At 41.0% G+C, this 19,759-nt stretch overlaps 1 protein-coding gene across 5 annotated transcripts in view; it reads right to left on the bottom strand.

The window, feature by feature from the left end:
* Positions 1–19,759, bottom strand: part of LOC111865140 (zinc finger protein Elbow) — a 1,021,422-nt gene that overhangs the window by 543,513 nt on the left and 458,150 nt on the right. For 4 of the 5 annotated variants that reach the window (XM_023852904.2, XM_033751700.1, XM_023852903.2 and 1 more), the window contains exon 4: positions 14,977–15,072. In XM_023852904.2, coding sequence (XP_023708672.1) covers positions 14,977–15,072 — 96 coding nt within the window. Of the gene's footprint in view, positions 1–14,976; positions 15,365–19,759 lie in introns of those variants that run through there. The other variant, XM_023852902.2, reaches the window with a different exon arrangement.

The raw sequence follows: 19,759 nt of genomic DNA, 5'->3' as shown, positions 1-19,759 counted from the left end.
GACAAATCGTCATGGCGTAAGAATAGAACTTCACGTTTTGTCAACTTTAATATCATGCCGATAGGCTTCGAACGTCTTCGCCGCCGGATGGGAAGGTTGGCAGGACGTCACAGAAGGTCTGGACGTCTAATGAGGAACTGTTCGGAGTAACTTGAGGCTAGCAACGGTTTTTACCAGCTGCATCTCGTAACAGCTTCTTTTAGTACGACGGTAATAGCCTCTGCTTGTGCTTTGTCTCGGGTTCAGGGGCCTATATCAGAGGCTTTGGCGATGGTATTGTTTCTCCGCATCCACTGCGTCTAGCGCTGCATTGCAAACTATTCCTGTTTGTCTGCTTATCTACGTGCTTCGTCAACAGCCAGGGCCGTGTAATGACAAGCCTATAAGACATCATATTAAATTTAATACTAACCGAACTGTCATTTCTGGTCTTTACCAGTGACGTCATAATTTTGTGTAAAAGACTGAACAACATTTCTAAAAGTAAATGTTCTTATGTTCGTCAGCCGGTCACGGTAGTAGAGCGGTCTAAAGCATGTACTGTCTTCACTCGCTTGGAAACCGCGATCTTGGGCTCGATTCCCGCTCAAAGGCATGGATGTCTGTGTGTGTGTTTATGCTGTGTTATGTTGTCCTGTGTTTAGGTAGAGGCCTTGCGACGAGGTGATCACCCGTCCAAGGAGTCCTACCGTCCGTAAAAATGATCATGAAACTGAGAAATCAGCCCTATGCTCCAAAGCGGGAGCAAGAGGAAAGAAAGAAATGTTCTTCATATTTTACTTGTATAAGCGGTATTCATTGGCCCAGTGACTAAGATTAGCTATTTGTAAGGGGCCCACGTAAGTAGGTGTATCCTCTCCCTTTCACCTGAGGACGGAAACAGATCCAGTTTCCGAAACGTCGTGTTTTCTCTTCTCTAGAATAACGGACGATGGAAGAAGTCCAAGAACCCAGTAATTCTTTGTTATACACCATAGTCAGAACCCTTTAGAATCTACTGGTATTCCTTCTGCTTGTGAAACGACTTCTTGAATCTGATTTTATTAGCTCGGGCGAAAATATTTAGTAGAAGAATTATCGAGAAGAAAATACTTTACGATTTTTGACGACTTCCCGAACAGTGTCTGAAGGAACATATAGCTCACTATGACAGTACGTTAGGTTTAACAGAAACTTCTCAGAGTAGATTTTCAGCAGCCTTTCTTGAGTTGTCTGCATATGTTACCTATACAAGCGAAATTCGGCCAATGACACAAATGTAAGAAAAACTGATTCTCACTTTTTGGTTCCTATAAGAAACACCCTTATTTTTGGTATACGAGTATCCTCCGAGGTAGAGGGCGGCATAATTCCCTCCCCACCCAAAGTGAGAACTCTGGTACTGTGAAGACAAAACTTATTCATGCACGTTCAGTACAAAAGAAAATGTGAATTCTACATTCTTATAAATCGTAACTACAAGTAATTATAAAAATATCGCTGATTAACGTACTCGATTTCTCACTTTGGCACTCACTAAGTCTTCTCAGTTTTTCTTCACTAGCCGTTGCTAGATTACGGTTCCCAACAATGGTGATTCTTCTGCTGGATACCGTCTCATAACTGGTCCTGAACTGTCTACTCTAGACTCACGACAGACTGTCAGCTCGGCTGGTACCCTTGGTACATAACATCTGTATGGATCACACAGAAAACACCGCTTGGAAGAATTCCTCTGTTGTTTCATGTTTATTCGTTGCTGCGGAAAAAGTGTTTATCGAGCTATTACCAAGCAATGGTTGTGCCCTTCAGTCATCATGTCGCAGTATAATTACATTTATTCACCTGTGTCAACATATAATTATTACAATTTAATATTCTTGCAAGTAATTTTTATTACACTCTGTTTCGTCATTGTAAAATTACAACTTCCATTTTGCAATGTGCATTATTTGTATTGACTTCATGTATATCTCAAGTTCACCCGCCTTTTTTAACTGTCTTGCATGAAATCAGAATAAGTTTCAAACTCTAGAGCTTTGGCCAACCCTGTCTTACACAATAGAGGAGGGAAATATTTATAATACTTCATTTGCAAGTCTGTCTTAGTAGGAACGTGAGAACAGGAATAAGACATTTATATAATTAAAATCATAGGTCAGTCTTTCTATTACAATTTTATGTAAACCTTTCGCATACATATACAGCGATACACTGCAGTTTAACTGAAGTACTTTTACACTGATAACAGACGTCACAGAAAGAGTTTATGCAACTACGATAACTACTTCCGGGGCAAAATTAGTCCCCGGACAACTAATTGCTAGTGCGTAGTAGCTTAGTGTCAAGCGCCGGGTCACTGACATCCAATATCCGGTAAAGGACAAAATAAAAATGATTATTCACGGGCTTTCTTGGTCAGTCGTCATAAATTCACAATAACATTTCACTCGAACCAACCTGCATACGTAAGACTGACAGTCAATAAGTGAGACATTAAGCATATTGCCACGTATTCGGGGTTTGCGTGACTGATATGACGGGTTCTGGATTTGATTTATTGGTACTTCGATTACAATTACAATCAATTATAACAGTTCATAATCAATGACTTCTAAGACTCGCTCCATTTCTTACAGGACTACGAGTGGCGAATGAAGAACAAAGAATCACTGTTCACTGAAACATTGCACTTACTTGACTGGACTAACTTCCAGGCGATCCGAATATAGATCACCATCTCAAACGTTTCCTCTGTTATTCTCGTTTATCCGTTGCCACTAGAACGTGCTTACTGAACCGTTGCCCAGCAATGACCATATTCGTCACAGTATTTATAATAAGTGTCAAAAGTCAGCTACTTCTAGCAAGCTCTCAAATGCCTGCAGAAGATTAGAAAGGGACGTCATCGAACGATTAACATAAAAAGACATTAAATGTTACACTACTGTGTCGGAGATATTGTTCTTTTAATTCGCAAAACAATATTACAATAGTGTTATATGCTTTGCAAAGAGAATTGTTATGGGACTGGAAAATATACAGGACATGTTATTCGACGTCAGAACTCCAAAGGAATATTCATACAATCCCTCAGAACACTAGAACACAGATCAGCCTCTTTGCAGGGAATTTAACTATGCACTATACCAAACTGGAGTACTGTGATACATATTGTCAAAATGGAACACTAAAAATGCTTAAGCACTGAAAAACATAATATGAAGAAATCAATTAATTCTCATCAAGTAGGTAAAGACGGATAGTTCTTCCAGGAATAGGGCGGCCGAATATCCTTCATAGTGCAAATGTTGACGTGAAAATAATGATTTATTACGTGTTTATATAAGATATCACGCTACAGTTTGGTTCGTGATACAGATTGTTCAGACAGAAAAATATGTCACAGCAGTGCCCGTAAACAGCGCATAAAACTGTAACAACGCTACATTATACGGTGCAGCTAACCTGACCTCACAAAACTAAACAGTAAAAAAAGTAAAAAGTAAAGCAATCCCTGTACCGGGCCGTGAAGGCCCATAGGGTTGTGAGACGTTGAGGGTCCCACATTAACTAGACAATCGACTCAAAGATGGCGGTAAGGTTGTCAGCCTTACGCGCCGGCCGCGCTTTACTCCCCAAGAAAATTATTTAATTAATTCCTGGTACTCATTTCTGTTAGAGACTGAGTCGACTCCAGGGCCATAGTGCGGCTGGAAGGATTAGGTCAATTGAAAGAAAAAACCAGTGACAGTATCAACAGAAAACAGTTACGATAAACTAAGAAAGGCACTTTGTCGCTTCTTGCCACAATTTGGAATGAATGACGAGACAAGCAGTTGCGGAATTTTCTCGTATGCTATAAAAACATTAGACAAACAATATTTCCTAACACAAATTTTCAAGGTAAAAAAGTTGAAGTAGCCCCTGTGCTCAACGAATTAAACACTACACCATAAGGTGTATGGGGGAGTGGATGTATAGATCCACATTTTCTTGAACTCGGCACAAGTCGTCAGCTTCACTCCCCGGTCTCCTTACTCCCGGAGAAAGAGCCCCCGGTATCAGTTGGATAGGGAGTTGGGTGGACCCCAGAGCCGGTGTGGACGATTTGAAGAGAAAATTCTTGACCCTACTGGGACTCGAACACCATCCCCTTGGTCGTCCAGCCCGTAGCCAGTCGTTATACCGACTGAAATCTGAATTTTTCTTATATTAAGAAACCAAATTTCGTACACGAAAACAAGGAAATCTGATATGTAAGGTATTGAAGGTACCGTCTACACAACTATCAGCATTCAAAACAAAGAATATACTACTGCATCAACATTTACTTTTAATAGGTTTATTAAAGACACAACATGTTTCGACCCTTTTTAACAGGTCATCTTCAGGCGTACAATGTACCAGTCTGAGTTGTTGAGTTTAATCAATTGTCATTTTTTCAACGAACAAGGATCCTTATTGTGTCTTGAAAATTAAATTCGAAAGTAAATTTCGAACAAATTTCCGGCGAAATTTAAAGCCTTTAAAACCTTTAAATAAAAGTAGAATTAAAATTACAGAAGTGAAGATAAAAATTAAAACATTAAAACAAGAGAACAAAAATTAAGACATGAAAAATTGAAATAGTGTTTTTTGGTAACACTTAGCGATAGCCAAGAGGTACCGTGCGTACTACATGCCACTCTCATCCCACTGTCCAGGTCTGAGATCCTGTGTAGCATCTCGTAACATGTCAGTCAGAGCTGAGATAGCTCGCTCGATATAGGTAAGGACTACGGGCAACGGGCAACGGGCTGGACGGTAGGGGTTCGAGTACTGGCAGTGGTAATTTTTTCCCTCTTCCATGGGGTCCACCCAACCTACTATCCAATGGGTACCGGGTACCGTGCGGGTAAAACTGCCGAGGTGTGAAGGTGACCACTCGCCTCCAGCTAGTGCCGAGGTCACGTAAGGTGACCTCCACTCTCCCATACGTCTCAATGGCGTGATGCTTAATTATTTAGGCACAAGGACAATTTTACCTTTATCTTTTACTAGATCTTGCTATTCAGTTGCACGCCCGGCCCCCAAGTTGCAGGACAATGCCCACTGGGCTTCCTATTCACTGTAGGCTTTGTCTCTTTGCTAACTCTCCCTGTGGGGGCCGTCACCTCCATCCGCAGCTTAGGCAGTCACGCCAAGACAACAAACGTCCTAGCAATATACGAGATGCAGAAACAGACATAACTTACAATCTTCTATAGCTGTAACTGCATAGTTTAGTTCAATAATACAGTATTTAGTTACTCCTTTTGCAGCCCTGCTATCCGTATCCTCTCTATAAATACCCTTTAAGGATCCAATGAGATGTCCTTTTATGGCGTACAGTTGGGGCAGACTGCAGGTTTTGTTTACATTAAATGATTATTGTTTTTCATAAGTCATATTTTCGAATTTCTGACTTCTTGCTAAGTACCAGGTTTAAGATTTCGCTAAGAAATAGAATTATACTTCGGTAAATATGGAGTAACGGTTTCTGCGGAAACCCATTAAGTTCTAAACAAAAAGAGTAACGCTGTGGTAAGCGTAAATTTAGGTTCCAATAAACGACGGTAGGAATTTAATTTTAGCACGGAAATTATACATTTCAGACAGCAATTCTTGAGTTTGACATACAAACAGTTCTTCCACTTGAGTCCAATAAAGCTTTGTTTTCAGCCTAAACATATATATTATTAACTTCCTGTTTTCCCCTTAAAAATCCTCGAAATACTGTATTTTACCCTTCAACTGAACACAAAACAGAAAAGAATGGAATTGCAGAGGGTGGAAGATAGACGAAAGAAGACAAAAAAGTAGATAAAACCATAGTGTATGGTCAGGGGTGTTTCCTAAGAACAATATTTCACGCCAGCCGGCGGATGTGTTCGACGTGTGTAGTGATTGGTCGTTGGTGTATAGAAGTTGAGGAAAACTGGCCGTGGGTCCATGCCTACTTGGCGTGGCAGAGAGGCCATCGGGTCGTTTGTCTCTGGACAGAACAACACACAGTGCAGTGTGTGTAATTGACGCTAGCACAGATTGAAACAAATGGCTCTCTCTGCTGTGGTCTCTCTGTGGACGTCCTCGTTGCGAGAACGACACATCCACATAAATCATATTTTTATTATTTAAAAGGTAAATGTAGTTTCAATTTTTCAGAATGCTCTTAACGAATATTAAACAGTAGTAATGCAATGATAATGCATGAAAATATGAAACGCATATAAACCACCACAAGGCAGAACGTGGTCCGAACTGCGTGTGATGTGACAAGCCTCAAACAGCGGAAGATGTTAGCACTGTTGAAAGATTCTAATTTCGACTCCAGGCATGGAAAAGTCCAATCGAAACCTCATAACATACCAGTATGCTTAGCGGAACAGAGCTTGAGAATAAGATACACATTGCTACCAAGCGTCTGGTCAACATGTGTCGGCCAATGTCGTTTCGAGGTGGACGTTGAGCGTTGATACGAGGAATTATTAAAACATGGTCGTCTGCAGCATATAGACCTGGAGCAGAGACGGAAACTTATTCGTTGCGTCATGCCGGTTTATCTGATATACAGTAAGGAACAAAACGGAACCGGGAGAGAGTAGTCGATATAGCGACTGACTACGGCCTGGATGACCAAGGGGTCCGAGTTCGAGTCCCGATAGGGTCAAGAATTTTCTCCTCTTCACGTCGTCCAGACCGACACTGGGGTCAACCAATCCTCCTAGCCAATGGGTACCGGGGGCTCTTTCCAGGGGTAAAGCGGCAGTGGCGTGAAGCTGACCACTCACCTTCAACTAGTGCCGAGGTCAAGAAAATGTGGAACTATACATCCACGCCCCAATACGCATTCATGGTGTAGTGCTTAATTAGTTAAGCACATGGGCAATTTTACCTTTAAATTAAGGAGCAAACGCTCTCAACACGTAAGTACAAGTGCATAGGCCTGTCATTGAAGAGATGGTAAAGTGCAATTCCGGTTCACGGCAAGACGAAGACGTGTACAGGTTCGTCACGTCTAATAAGTTTTGTGACTAACATCATTCCGTTACACTAGGCTCCTTACTGCCAGCCGAGCTTTCCTGAAACACCAATTCCGTTCTTGGAAGGGTTCCTTGAAGTGTCTGGTTGCTTGATTACAATAACTACGAGAGAAAATATACATTTTCCTACACTGTCAATTTACTTACTTACTTACTTACTTACTTACTTACTCATGAAGCTGAGCCCTTCTTGAGGAGCCGCCAATTCTGTAGCTACTCAAGATTTTCCCAGCATTTTATGGAACCCGAAGGTTCATCACCGTGTTCACAAGAGCCCTCCGCTGGTCGCTATCCTGAGCCAGATCCATCCCATCCTATCTCTCCAAGATCCATTCTAATATTGTCCACCCACCTACGCCTTGGTCTTCCCTGTGATCTCTCTCCTTCTGGCTTTCACACCAATATCCTATACGCATTCGTCCTCTACCCCATTCGTGCTACATGACCTGGCCTCCTCATCCTCCTTGACTTGAGCGTTCTAATTATACTTGGAGAAGAGTACAAGTTATGAAGCTCCTCATTATGTAGTTTTCTCCAACCTCCTGTCACTTCATCTCTCTTCGGTCCAAATATTCTCCTAAACAGTCTGTTCCCAAACACCCTCAGTCTATGTTCGTCCCTTAATGTCAGAGACCAAGTTTCACACCCATATAGAACCACGGGCAAAATTATAGTTTTGTATATTCTAATTTTTATGTTTTTGGACAACAGACGAGAAGACAAAAGGTTTTGGAGTGAATGGTAGCAGGCATTACCCGAGTTCAATCTCCTCTTAATTTCCTCCCGAATAGGGTTTCGATCTGTTATCGTTGTTCCCAAATATCTGAACTGTGCCACCATGTTCCCACATCGTAACATCCATAAATTTACTTGGACATCTCCTGATGGGAAGATATATTATCAGGTGGTCCAAATAAAATACCGAATGAAGCGGGAAGTTGATAAATGCAGTAACCTCTCCGAAAAGTGTACAAATAGTTTTGAACACAATACGTCTTTAGCCCTGGCCGAGAAAGACCCAACATTTTGCTTCTTACAAAAGACAAACTCCATGGCTTGAGTCCGCAAGCGAATTATACCGACCGAACGACAGCCGCTTGTCGGCGAAATTAGTGCCAACTTTAACGGATAGTGGCTGTCGCGTGGTAAGCGCAACGAATCCCCACGGCAGTTAATCTCAGCTTTCTAGACCGGAGCCGCTATTGAAATACCTCGTCAACTATCCTCACGGGGCTTAGTGGACCCCGTTCCAGAGCCACTACTTCTCAGAAAATCTGGCAACGCCGGGAATAGATTGTGGAATGGATTCATCTGCCTAGGGATAGAGAATGGCGGACTATTTTAAAGGATATAATGAATATTATGGATGGGTACAATGTGGGGAATTACTTGAGTATCTAAATAATTATTACCCTCTCCTGTGTCCCAACTGAGTTCGAGTTCATATTAAGTACCTGAGTGGGACCGTAAAAGCAACTTACATATGCATTATGTGCCGCGCTATTATCGTCACTTATGTGCAGAAACTTGGGACACGCAGTAGAGTAGTTGGTTGAGGATCTATGCTACAAGCCGGAAGGTGGCGGGTTCGGTTCCCGATGAGATCACTGGATTTTTCGATTTACCTAATCCTTCCAGTCGCACTGAGGTCCTGAGGAAGACTCAGCCTCTAACAGAAATGAGTACCAGGAATATTCCTGTGGGGTAAAGGACGGCCGGGGCGTAAGGCTGACAACTTTGCAATCTTTGAGCCGACTGTCTAGAAAATGTGGGAGCCTCGACGTCTCGCAACCCTATGGGCCTCCATCGCCTGTTACAGAGGTAGCTTTATCTTTTTTATATGTAGAAATTACACAGATAAAGAAGCATACACTTCCCTGGACAAAATACATCCAACGAGGCTAAATGAGTGAAGAGTGTGATTGTCCGAGTGTGACGGTGTCACGGCCCAGAAGATGACAATGCTCTTTGTTGTGGAAACATAAAAATGGCTCAGTTAATCATTTCACCGGGTGAAATGAGTTTTCATTAAATTTCTTGCGAAACTAAGTGCTTATCATCATCAGCCAAAAGGTTATTCTGATTGAAGCTGTTTATCTTCTGGCTGTACGTTATCCTTTAGGCTATCGACCTGAGCTTCTACTCTTGCGGTTCTCGTCCGCTCACTGCGCTCTGTATTCTGTCTTTCATGTGTTTGTATCAGTTCCACTGAAACCCTTGTACGTATTCTTCTGATATGATGAACGTATTCAGTTCTTATTGAAACTGAAGTTCTCATAAAGGTGGCTATGAAAAGTTTTTTCTTTCATGAATGAAACGTAGTAGTCCGGTGAGAGTCAACAGAATTTTTGTACGGATATACTGCCTCTATCTTCCGGTTCGAAGAATAAGTCAAGAAGGAAACGAGCACGAACCCTGTAACCTGCTTCATGTTCGTCTCTTGCTTGACTTACACGTCAACCCTGAAAGTGGAGGCAGTATGTCCCTCGTAAACATCGGTTAGTTTTCACCGGGCTATAGAAAAGCTAGACTTGAAAGGATTCTGACGATGGTGTATGCTGTACAAAACTAGAGAATATAGAAATCTTCCAATTCAATTCTAGCCTGCTGTTCTCCTGTCACTTCTGTTTAACAAATGGCAATCAGTCAAAGGTCATGAAGAGCACTGCTGCTACCTCCGTCATCTGAAACTGCTGTTCACTCAATAGTTTTAATATCCATATCAACTGTTAAGAGAGATCCCGACACCTTTTGAATACTAAGACTAATATGCTGATCTCTACATTGTGTCAGTATATACAAAACCAGCCACATGAAGATAGGCTATTAGAGAATTCCCGAAATGTCATAGGCCTACGCCATGTCAAATGTATCTCAGACAGTCCGAATTCACGTAGTAGTGACAAAATTAACTCCCAGAATGATAATCCTCCCAGACAAGCCAAGTCTCACTCAGCTGTGGCAAGACATTTCTCGGCTTTTGTACAAAACGAAGGAACATCACCGTGTTCACAAAAGCCAGAATCTGATATTGCCCAATCAGGTCAATTCCCTCCTAGTTTTTGTGGACCTTCATAACGGAATATTCTAAAGTAGAGTTAAAAAACGCCGGTCACGGTAGCCGAGCGGTCTAAGGCGTGCAGTGTCTTCGCTCGCTCGGAAGCCGGGATCGTGGGTTCTAATCCCACTCAGGGCATGGATGGTTGTGTGCGTCTTTCTGTGTTTGTGTACAGGTAGAGGCCTTGCGACGAGCTGATCACCCGCCCGAGGAGTCCTACCGAATATGTAAGATCTAGAAAAACCGAAGGGAACGGAGAAGTTCATGGAGGTAGGCCTAGGCCCACTGGGGCTGTAGTGCCAGGGGGGGGGGGAAGCTCAAAAACAATGGAGATAAGATGTTGCCTAGTTTCAGACCATTCTGGGTAGGAAATGGATCAGATGGATGTTTATCTAAAGCAACTTCACCTAAAGTGATCAAATCAATGAAGATGATATCGACAGGGCATGTAGCAGGCACGGGGGAAGAAAAGGAATGCATATAGCATTTTGGTGGGAAAATCAAAATGAAAAAGATTACTAGGAAGACTCAGATATACGTGGGAAGTTAATTTTAAAATGTATCTCAGAAAACTAGGACGCGGTGATATGAAATTGATCTATGTGGCCCAGGATAGGGACCAGTTGATGGTTCTTGCGAACATGGTACTGAGTCTTCGGGTTCCAAAAAAGTTGGGAAATTCTTGGGTAGTTGAACGACTGGCAACTTCTATAGAAGAACCCAGCTTTATGGACTTAGTCAGTTATACTAGTAGCAATTGCTCTGTATGTATCCTGGGATACCTACTTCCGCGAGAATACTGTTTAGTACTTTTGACGTACCTAGTAATTCCTATCTTAGAAGTACGAGTATACGCATTTTAACTAACAGCTTATCTTCCTGTTAAGGTCTGCTAAAATATTCATGTCATGTAAAGATGAGGTACCAGTGAACTTACTGAAGGATGTAAGATTTGAGGCTTTCACGGCGGTGACTATGAAGAAAGCAGTCTTCTGGGATTTGGCACCGTGTATATGTGGTGTTAACTGACGTTTCGGAGGAACGTATCGCCTCCATCTACTTTTACCGATTCTCACGGTCTCTTCGCTTGCGGATTCTTATATTTTTCCTTCTACCCTGAAGACGAAGGCGATATGTACCTCCGAAACGTCGGTTAACATCACATATACAAGGTGCCAAATCCCAGAAGCCCGCTTTTTTCCTCACTGAAGGATAATCGAAATATTCATTTATGAGTATTAAGAAGTCAGCCATTTCAGATTAGTCAACCTAGTGCGTTTTGAGCCATTTTGCCAATGTCGAATGACATGGACTGATTAATTAGGGAAACAGATATCTTGATAAGCTGATAATAGTTAAATATCTCAGGAAATTCCCTGAACCCTATGGACTGGAAGATTCACTACTTTGTTAACAAGAGCTGGCCTCTGATCCATACCCGAGCCAGTCCTCACCCTCACACCCCGTTCCAATGACATCGGTTTAATATTGTGCGTCATATCTCGGACGGTACTTGTACTCGTAAGATACACTATTATCACTTATTTGCCTTCTGCTATCACAAGCAAAGCACGTTTCAACGCACAAGTTCTGAATACTTATGATATGCATATGGCATGGAAAGCCAACGTGTCATAAATCTACGGTCTCAATAAAAATTCTAACGTAATCCAAATTAATCAGAATAATTAAATTCCGTCCTTCTGTCAGTTAAACTTTCATCATCGCAGCAAATTCTTATCCTAAAACCAGTGAATATGTTCTCCGTCTCCTTGATAATGCGATTTGAAATTGTTCTTACAGAACTACAGCTTTACATCAAGTTTCCTCCAGCATAATGACGCATAAATAGCTTGTGGTTAAAGCACATGACCCCCCTCCCCAAACCTAGCGTATTCTCTTTTCATATTTCACTGGTTCACGAAATATAAAACGTAAGAAAAGTAAAGTTTTCCCTGTGCTTAATTAGTTTAACACTATGCCATGAAGACATATGGGGTACTGGAAGTATAGCTCCACCACAACATGAAGGTAAGTGGTCAGCTTCACGCCCCTTTCGGTTTACCCCAGTGGAAAGAACCGCCGGTACCCACAGGATAGAAGGCTGGGTGGATCCCAGAGCCGATCGCTATGGAGAAGACAAAAATTTTGCACTGCCGGGAATCGAACCAGGTCCATCTAGTCTGTCGCTATACCGAATGAGCTACCACTACTCCCAAGAAATGTAAAGAATGTATAATTAAATATTTAGATATTTTCTTAATATTTTTGTCTGTGATTTGAATCTCGGTGAACTCATGACAAGTAGAAGGTCACTCCCGTGCACTGCCGGAAAAATCCTCAAGAAACAACTTTAAATATGCGTCTAATTCTTCTTCCCAGGTTCGTACTAACTCGTTTTCATAATCGTTCAGATCCTGAAGGTATATAATCTGTACAAGGCCGCGCTATAGCTCAGGCGGTTACTCGCTGGCTTCCCACTACGGGGGCGCGAGCTCGATCCCGAGTCTGGTCAAGTGGGATCTGTGGTGGACAAAGTGACGCTGGGGCGGATTTTCTCCCAGCACTTGGATTTCCCCTGGCAATCTTCATTCCACCAAATTCTCCATCATCATAATCACCCGGGGCAGGCTGCAATAGGCCAATCAGTGGCCGCCGTGCTGAGTGGACCCAGTTGGACTCCACCCCCTTCTAAGTGAATTAAAAATTATATAATCTGTACAACATTATTCACTCGTCCTTCACTTTATTACCTCAAACACAGTGGCACTCATTATGCTGCCTGTTGTTCAAGTAGAATTCTTGTACAGAGCTGTCAGGGTTCTCTAAGTCATTTCTTCTGGGAGGTCCGTCAGGTAGTGCGTTTACAAGAAAAAACTACACTCGTCATTAAACCAATCATTACGCTCATGAGCTAAATTAATTAGGTCACTTTCTGTATTAATATCCGTCTGAGAGATAACTGTCAATAAGCTGAAATACATCACACACTGACACAGGATTAGGCTTAACGTGCATTTAGATAACCTTCTTGTTATTTCGAAACAACGAATGAGCAGATATGTTCTAAAAACATGGGGAAATTTCCAGCAGTCATTGTGAAATTTAATTAATCTTTGTGCTTCACGTTAAACTCTCTCATTTAAGTACCAGTCGTCAGTTTTCTAGCAAGAGTTTTACTGTGAAATAGTAAAGCTATCCCTGTAACATTCCGTCCAGGCCCAAAGGGTTGTGAGACGTTGAGGCTCCCACATTTTCTAGACAATCAGCTCACAGATGGCGTGAGGCTGTCAGCCTTACGCGCCGGCTGCCCTTTACCCCCAGGAAAATTCCTGATAATCATTTCTCTTAGAGGCTGAGTCGACCCCAAGACCATAGTGCGGCTGGAAGGATTAGGTAAATTGAAATAAATCCAACTCATAAGGATTCGATCCCGCGACATTCCAGCTTGTAGCATAGTGCCTCAACCAACTACGCTACCAGGTGTATCCTACTATGAAATAGTACTTTATAAAATACACGAATGAAATATGTAAGCGCCTTCATTCTCGTGTTACGTTTGTGTAATAAACTTTGTATTTTCTTTTGCATTCTTCAGTGAAATTTCCATAGTCACAAGCGTACTTTACGGTTCGACCTAGTGCATTGGAAATGTCACTGGTCCTCACTGGATTCGTAATAAGCACCTCTAGTATACAAACTACGCGTTTTTCTGCTAGAATAAAGCACAATAGACCACTGTAGGTCATGGTGCAAGGGCCCAGGAGGCCTACCCCTTATACATTCATTCATTCTCCTAGAATAAGCACAAAACTTTTCATGCTCTCAACTAATTATTCTGCACATGGTTTCTTTACCTTTGTCTTCGTACATTTAAATATACAAATAATTTTACCTTATTATACAAACAATCGAAGGCATATAATTAGTGCACGTTATAATAATTATTATGAATATTGTGATTACAATTTTCCTGAGTCTTGCATAGGTCTATACCATATATTCGGCAAGCATTGTTGGAGAGACCAAATACAGGAAGGCAAGTTGTTAGGAAACCACCACTTGATAGATCAAGGTACAGATGGGAGATAAAATTATAATAAAAATTGGGAACTTGGTTTTAAGGATGTGAACCAATTGTGTACGTACTGAATCTGACGAAGGGCTTTTGTGGCTGACGATACTGAATTTATTGAAGATTAAAATTTTATATACGAATGATTTTTGCACGACACATCCGCAATATGCTTTAATAAACCTATTAGCAAGAAATACCTGAACAAGACGGAAACCGTTCATCACAGCCTTGCACATGCTCAAGTTACAAGTGTCAGAATGTTACACCTCAGTTTGGAAGAGCATGCAGGGTCTTGTAATGGCATCGTCCTTATTAAATATATCTTCCTTGAATGATGAATAATGAAGTCATTAAGAAAAAGCGGACCAATCATCTCAGTCATCATTGCATCACATGAAAGTAATGTGCCTTCTTTCGTCTTGCACAGGTAAAAATTATGTTTTATCTCAAACCAATTTAAGTCTGACATTACAACGTTCAGTAGCAGCGTATTTATCTTGCGGTTGTGTTTTCACAATGAATCACTCTTATATCGCACGATGAGAAGATCAAAGTCTCTGAAATACTTCGGTTCTTTGTGTGATTGATGACAAGTTCTCTGTACCAACATCCATCAATTATTTTATTTTTATATGCAACTCTGATATACAAGTTATAAATAACCTAGCAATCAATCAATGTAAATATTTCACTTACGAAAGGACACTCTCCTCATTCTCCAGTTAGAGAAACTCATTGCTCACTTATAAGCATTCCGAATTTTTCTGCGGCATTTAAAAGTCGTTGATAATATTTACCTGTTGGTTTGGTAAATCGTAGGTTCGCGCATGGCTGGACTCTGCAGGCGACGTGGGGGAGTGGATATTGGTTGGGCCGTAGTCTCGGGTATATAGCTGCAAGAGAAACATCTAATCATTTCGTTGAATATTAATTCCTCACCATTTTCCTAAAATAATGCAATTTTAAGGCAAAAATATTTTAAAAGATGAACAAAAATTCATTTCCATAGTTCACTAAATGAGCGAAAGGAGATGACTATTTCTCGATTCGGGCTAAATTAGAAAGCGGATGTTTGTTCGACGTAAGTGGAATATAATAGCAACATGGCTAAGCTAGGACACTACCGACTCTTATACTTAGAGCACAGCTCCGTCCACTCTGGACTCGAGTGTACTGAATATGATTGCAGTANTTTAAAAAAATTATATTCATAATTAGTAATACAGGGTGTAATACTCCTGAAATAATATTCCAAGAAAATTATTTTTTCTATAATTTCTGTCTGAAAATTGTGCTGCGGCCTATACACGCACGCGGCCTATACATGCGTAAATACGGTAATAGCAACATGGCTAAGCTAGGACACTACCGACTCTTGTACTTAGAGCACAGCTCCGTCCACTATGGACTCGAGTGTACTGAATATGATTGCAGTACGAGTCCAAGCAACACTGCAACCAACTGTCGATCCATCTGTCTGTCTTGAAGTTGAGCCTCCCTTGGGGCTCATGACCAAATTCTTCAGTCTGTTTAGGCATGTGCAATGTTTGCCATCTTGGGCTGTCTTCTCTGACGAGAGAACGGATCTGTCCTCTGCCAAGTCTCACTATATACATTATCATATTAACAGATGTAGGCAAATCTATAAGAGCCGGTAGCGCACAGTCGATATAGCGACTGGCTATGGGATGCATGACCCGAGGGGTCGAAGTTCCGAGTCCCGGTAGGGTAAAAACTTCTCACTTTTCCACAACTTCCAGACCGGCCCTAGGGTTCACCAAACCTCCTATCCAAAGAGTATGGGGGGCTCTTCCCCGGGGCGGGGCGGGGCGTGAAGCTGACCACTCACCTCCAACTAGTGACGAGGTGAAGAAAACGTGGATATATACATCCACTCCCCCATACGTCTTCATGGCGCAGTACTAAATTAGTTAAGCACAGGGAAAAATTTACTTTTATGCAACTCTATAAATAACTAAGTAATAGGTGTATATATACATAATTACATATATACAAAGTAGCCGGAATAGCGCAGTCGGTATAACGACTGGCTACGGGCTGGACGACCGAAGGGGTCGGAGTTCGAGCCCAGGTGGAGGCAAAAATTTTCACTTCTCCACGTGGCCCACACCGGCTCTGGGGTCCACCTAACCTCCTATCCAATGGGTACCAGGGTCTCTTTCCCCGGGGGTAAAGCAGCAGGGGCGTGAAGCTGACCCATTCACCTCCAGTTAGTGCCTAGGTCAAGAAAATGTGGACCTACACAGACACTCCCCCATACGCCTGCATGGTGTAGTGCTTGGTTAGTTAAGCACAGGGGACAACTTTATCTTTTACGTACATACGTGTATAACGTGTAACGTGCGAGGCCAGAATTTGCATAGCAGATTATGCCTTATCTTAAGCAGCTTACACTACAATAGGAGCTTAGTCACTTGAACGCTCTTAAGCTTTACCTCCGCAGTCATTTTGATGGCAGCTTAGTGTAACATATACGTTACGGAAAAGTAAAATAATTGATAATTATGAATAATAACCAGTAATTATATACAATAGTAAAACATAATAAATTACACTTCATGATATAGTAACATTGTAACATTAGCTTTCGTGCAAGAATTCTTTCGAAAGACTGAACAAAGCAGGTATAGAGCAGGGTTATCAACCTATGAGTTTCGAAGGATAGTACATATTGGAAAGCAATAGATAAATGTAGGACTTTATTACAGTTACCAATGGACGTTGGTAATTATGAATAGTAACGGGTAATTATTTATAATTTCCGGCAAAAGTGATTCTTGTAACGACATTTATTTTATTTACTATTGTTTTTGGTAATTTTTTTAATTCATCCATTCATTCATCAATGACTCTAAAGCCCTTTGTTCGGCCCTGGCCTCTTCACGTTCTTAATCCTATACACAGTAGGTAGGACTGCTTGGACAGGGGATCAGCCCGTCTCAAGGCCGTTACATACACACAGAACAACATAAACACAGAATAAACGCACACAGACACCCATTACTCGATTGGGATTCGAACCCACGACCCCAGTGTTCATCATTTGATTTGTATAATATTCTGCCTGTAATGCAACAAATGCAATTCTTTCTTAAAAGACACTAAAATATATTTAACTCACTAAACGTGTTGTTAAATATTTTAAATGTTATTAACTATGTACATTTGATGTCACTGCTACATGTTTCGGCCACATATGGGCCATCATCAAGCCATATTTTTTATTTGGGGAGACCACTGCACTGTACACTTTACCCTAGAACTCTTAGGCAAGTCGTCGTCGTCGTCGTCGTCGTCGTTGTTATTGTTGTTGTTCTTGTTGTTGCCGTTAATTCGCTTGATAGGATATTTTCATCCTAACTTTTATAGTGGCCGTTTCAGTGTTCCTTTTTAGTGTTTCGTTCACTTTAGTTATGTGTCTTTAGCACACTTTGTTCCTTGTACTCCTTTTACAGCGTTCATACCTTAGACCGCGCCGCCACTGTGAAGAGTTATCTGTCTAATTACCGATTATTATTTATAATTTTATGTTTGCTCTGATTTACCGTAACATATACACTGCTTCGAAATCTGTCTGACCTTCTGCAAAATTCCATAGTGTTATTTTTACAAAGGCACTAGTCGTAGACTGATTCTCCACTGGTGTTCCGGGAAACCTATATGTGTAGACACTGATCTGTCTGTTACCTATCACGGATAGCAGGCTATATGCAGTATGTCAATACCTTGTTTACGAACATATTCCATAATGGCAAATATATCTTGTTTGGAATTATTACCCCAATGGAATTAGACCATTTACACCATACACGAAATTCCATACTCTCAACAGCGTGTTAATAAAGTCATGCATTGATCTTGTACACTATAATACACGTTAATAAGAATATAAATCATGCACACTCGTATAGAGTTGAAATTACTCCTATACTTCAGCATATAATTATGCACTAGATCATGAAGGTATATGGGGCAGTGGTACATAATTAATGCCTCTGTTTAGCAGCAACGGAAAGATAAGTTTTCAGATAACACACCTTAAGGAAATCTTTTCTTCGGGAATAAAGTGACTCATAAGCGCGCCCCTGTTGTGTTCTTTTATGATATTTGGAACATGTGAGCTTTGCTACCTGAAAGTTAGTTAAACAGGCCAATAAATAATTTTATTTTATCCTTCCATGGCACTTTCATTATTGTAAGACAGAGGTATGGTCTCCAACAGATGAATGATGCTATCAAATCATTTCTGTATTAGATTCTTTCTTGAATAAAGATAAAAAATCGATAAAGTGTCATTTTTATATAGAGAGTTTCATAGAGTGGCTTTTCGTTCCTCGGAGTGATAAAATCACATTTCGTATCCACATAAACCGAAGAAGGCTTTAAGGTGCGACATATAACTCTAGAAATGGTACTCAAAATTGTATATTACGTATTTCAGTACGAATGGTAGGCTATAGCAATAATTTTTCAGTTTACTTCAAGGTTTCTGATAACTGTCTCTTTATTATAATAATATGTTTACAATTGCCCATTTTCTACTGGCTCTACTCCCGAAACGTCGTATAAAATATGGGCTTATTTCAGATAATAAATTATGTTCAGCATAATACAGATACAATTTTACTTTTATCTACGCGATACAGCGTGTGGCACTTTGGTACCGATGTTATGAGCATACAGTGACCAATGATAACATTTTATTTTCCGCTCCATTCAACTTATTTCAATTTTCCGAATCAAACAAAAGGAAAAGAAGCAATACGTAGAACTAATATACTGCTAATGAAGATTATGAACAAGATGTATGAATGTAAGATTTTATGTTCTCAGAACGGTGGTTATGAAGAGTCCTGTCTTCTCGGATATAACGCCATTTGAGCTTTACTTGCTACCTGCTTCGCGCTGAGTTCTTGCTTGGTATATTCTTCGACCCTTCATTTGGAAGCGACATATTCCCCCGAAACGTCAGAAGACTTTCAACCTAGTACACGGCATTATATCTCAGAAGACAGAACTCTTCAATATGTATGAAAATAATAATTTTGGGGTTTCAATTTTGCGTGTAGTTCCTCCCAGTTTCTCTGTTAAACTTCATTACTTTCCATGGTGGTTGACTTCGTCATAAAAAAGGTAATAGTATTTCTCATGTGACCAAGATAAAACTTTCGAATGCAGAATTTTATGGTAATTATTGCTTATTTTTGAGAAAAGCCGTTGTACAACGGCAATATATTATCATTCCTTGTAGCTAGATATCGCTGATGATGAAGACTGGTTAGCACAGTAGCAAGCTAGGCAGACAGGCCTCCCTTTAGTTGATATTGATGTGACTTACTCGTGTGAAGGGAAACGAACGACAGTTCCCTGCCTGTCGCATACAACACTGCCCTCTACGTTCTCGCTGTCGCTGTACATAACGGAACACAGCTGCCTGGCGTGACTTTCATTACATTGTCCTCACAGCACATGTCAATCTTCTCTATGTAAAACGTGTTTACGTAACCGCGTCACTTTCTCACAATTCACTGAGAACCACATTTTCGCCACATGAATTAA

Source organism: Cryptotermes secundus, unplaced genomic scaffold (assembly GCF_002891405.2).
Source record: "Cryptotermes secundus unplaced genomic scaffold, Csec_1.0 scaffold92, whole genome shotgun sequence".
Classification (NCBI taxonomy): Eukaryota; Metazoa; Arthropoda; class Insecta; order Blattodea; family Kalotermitidae; genus Cryptotermes; species Cryptotermes secundus.
The sequence above is the reverse complement of the archived record's forward strand: the minus strand, read 5'-3'. Positions and strand labels throughout refer to the sequence as shown.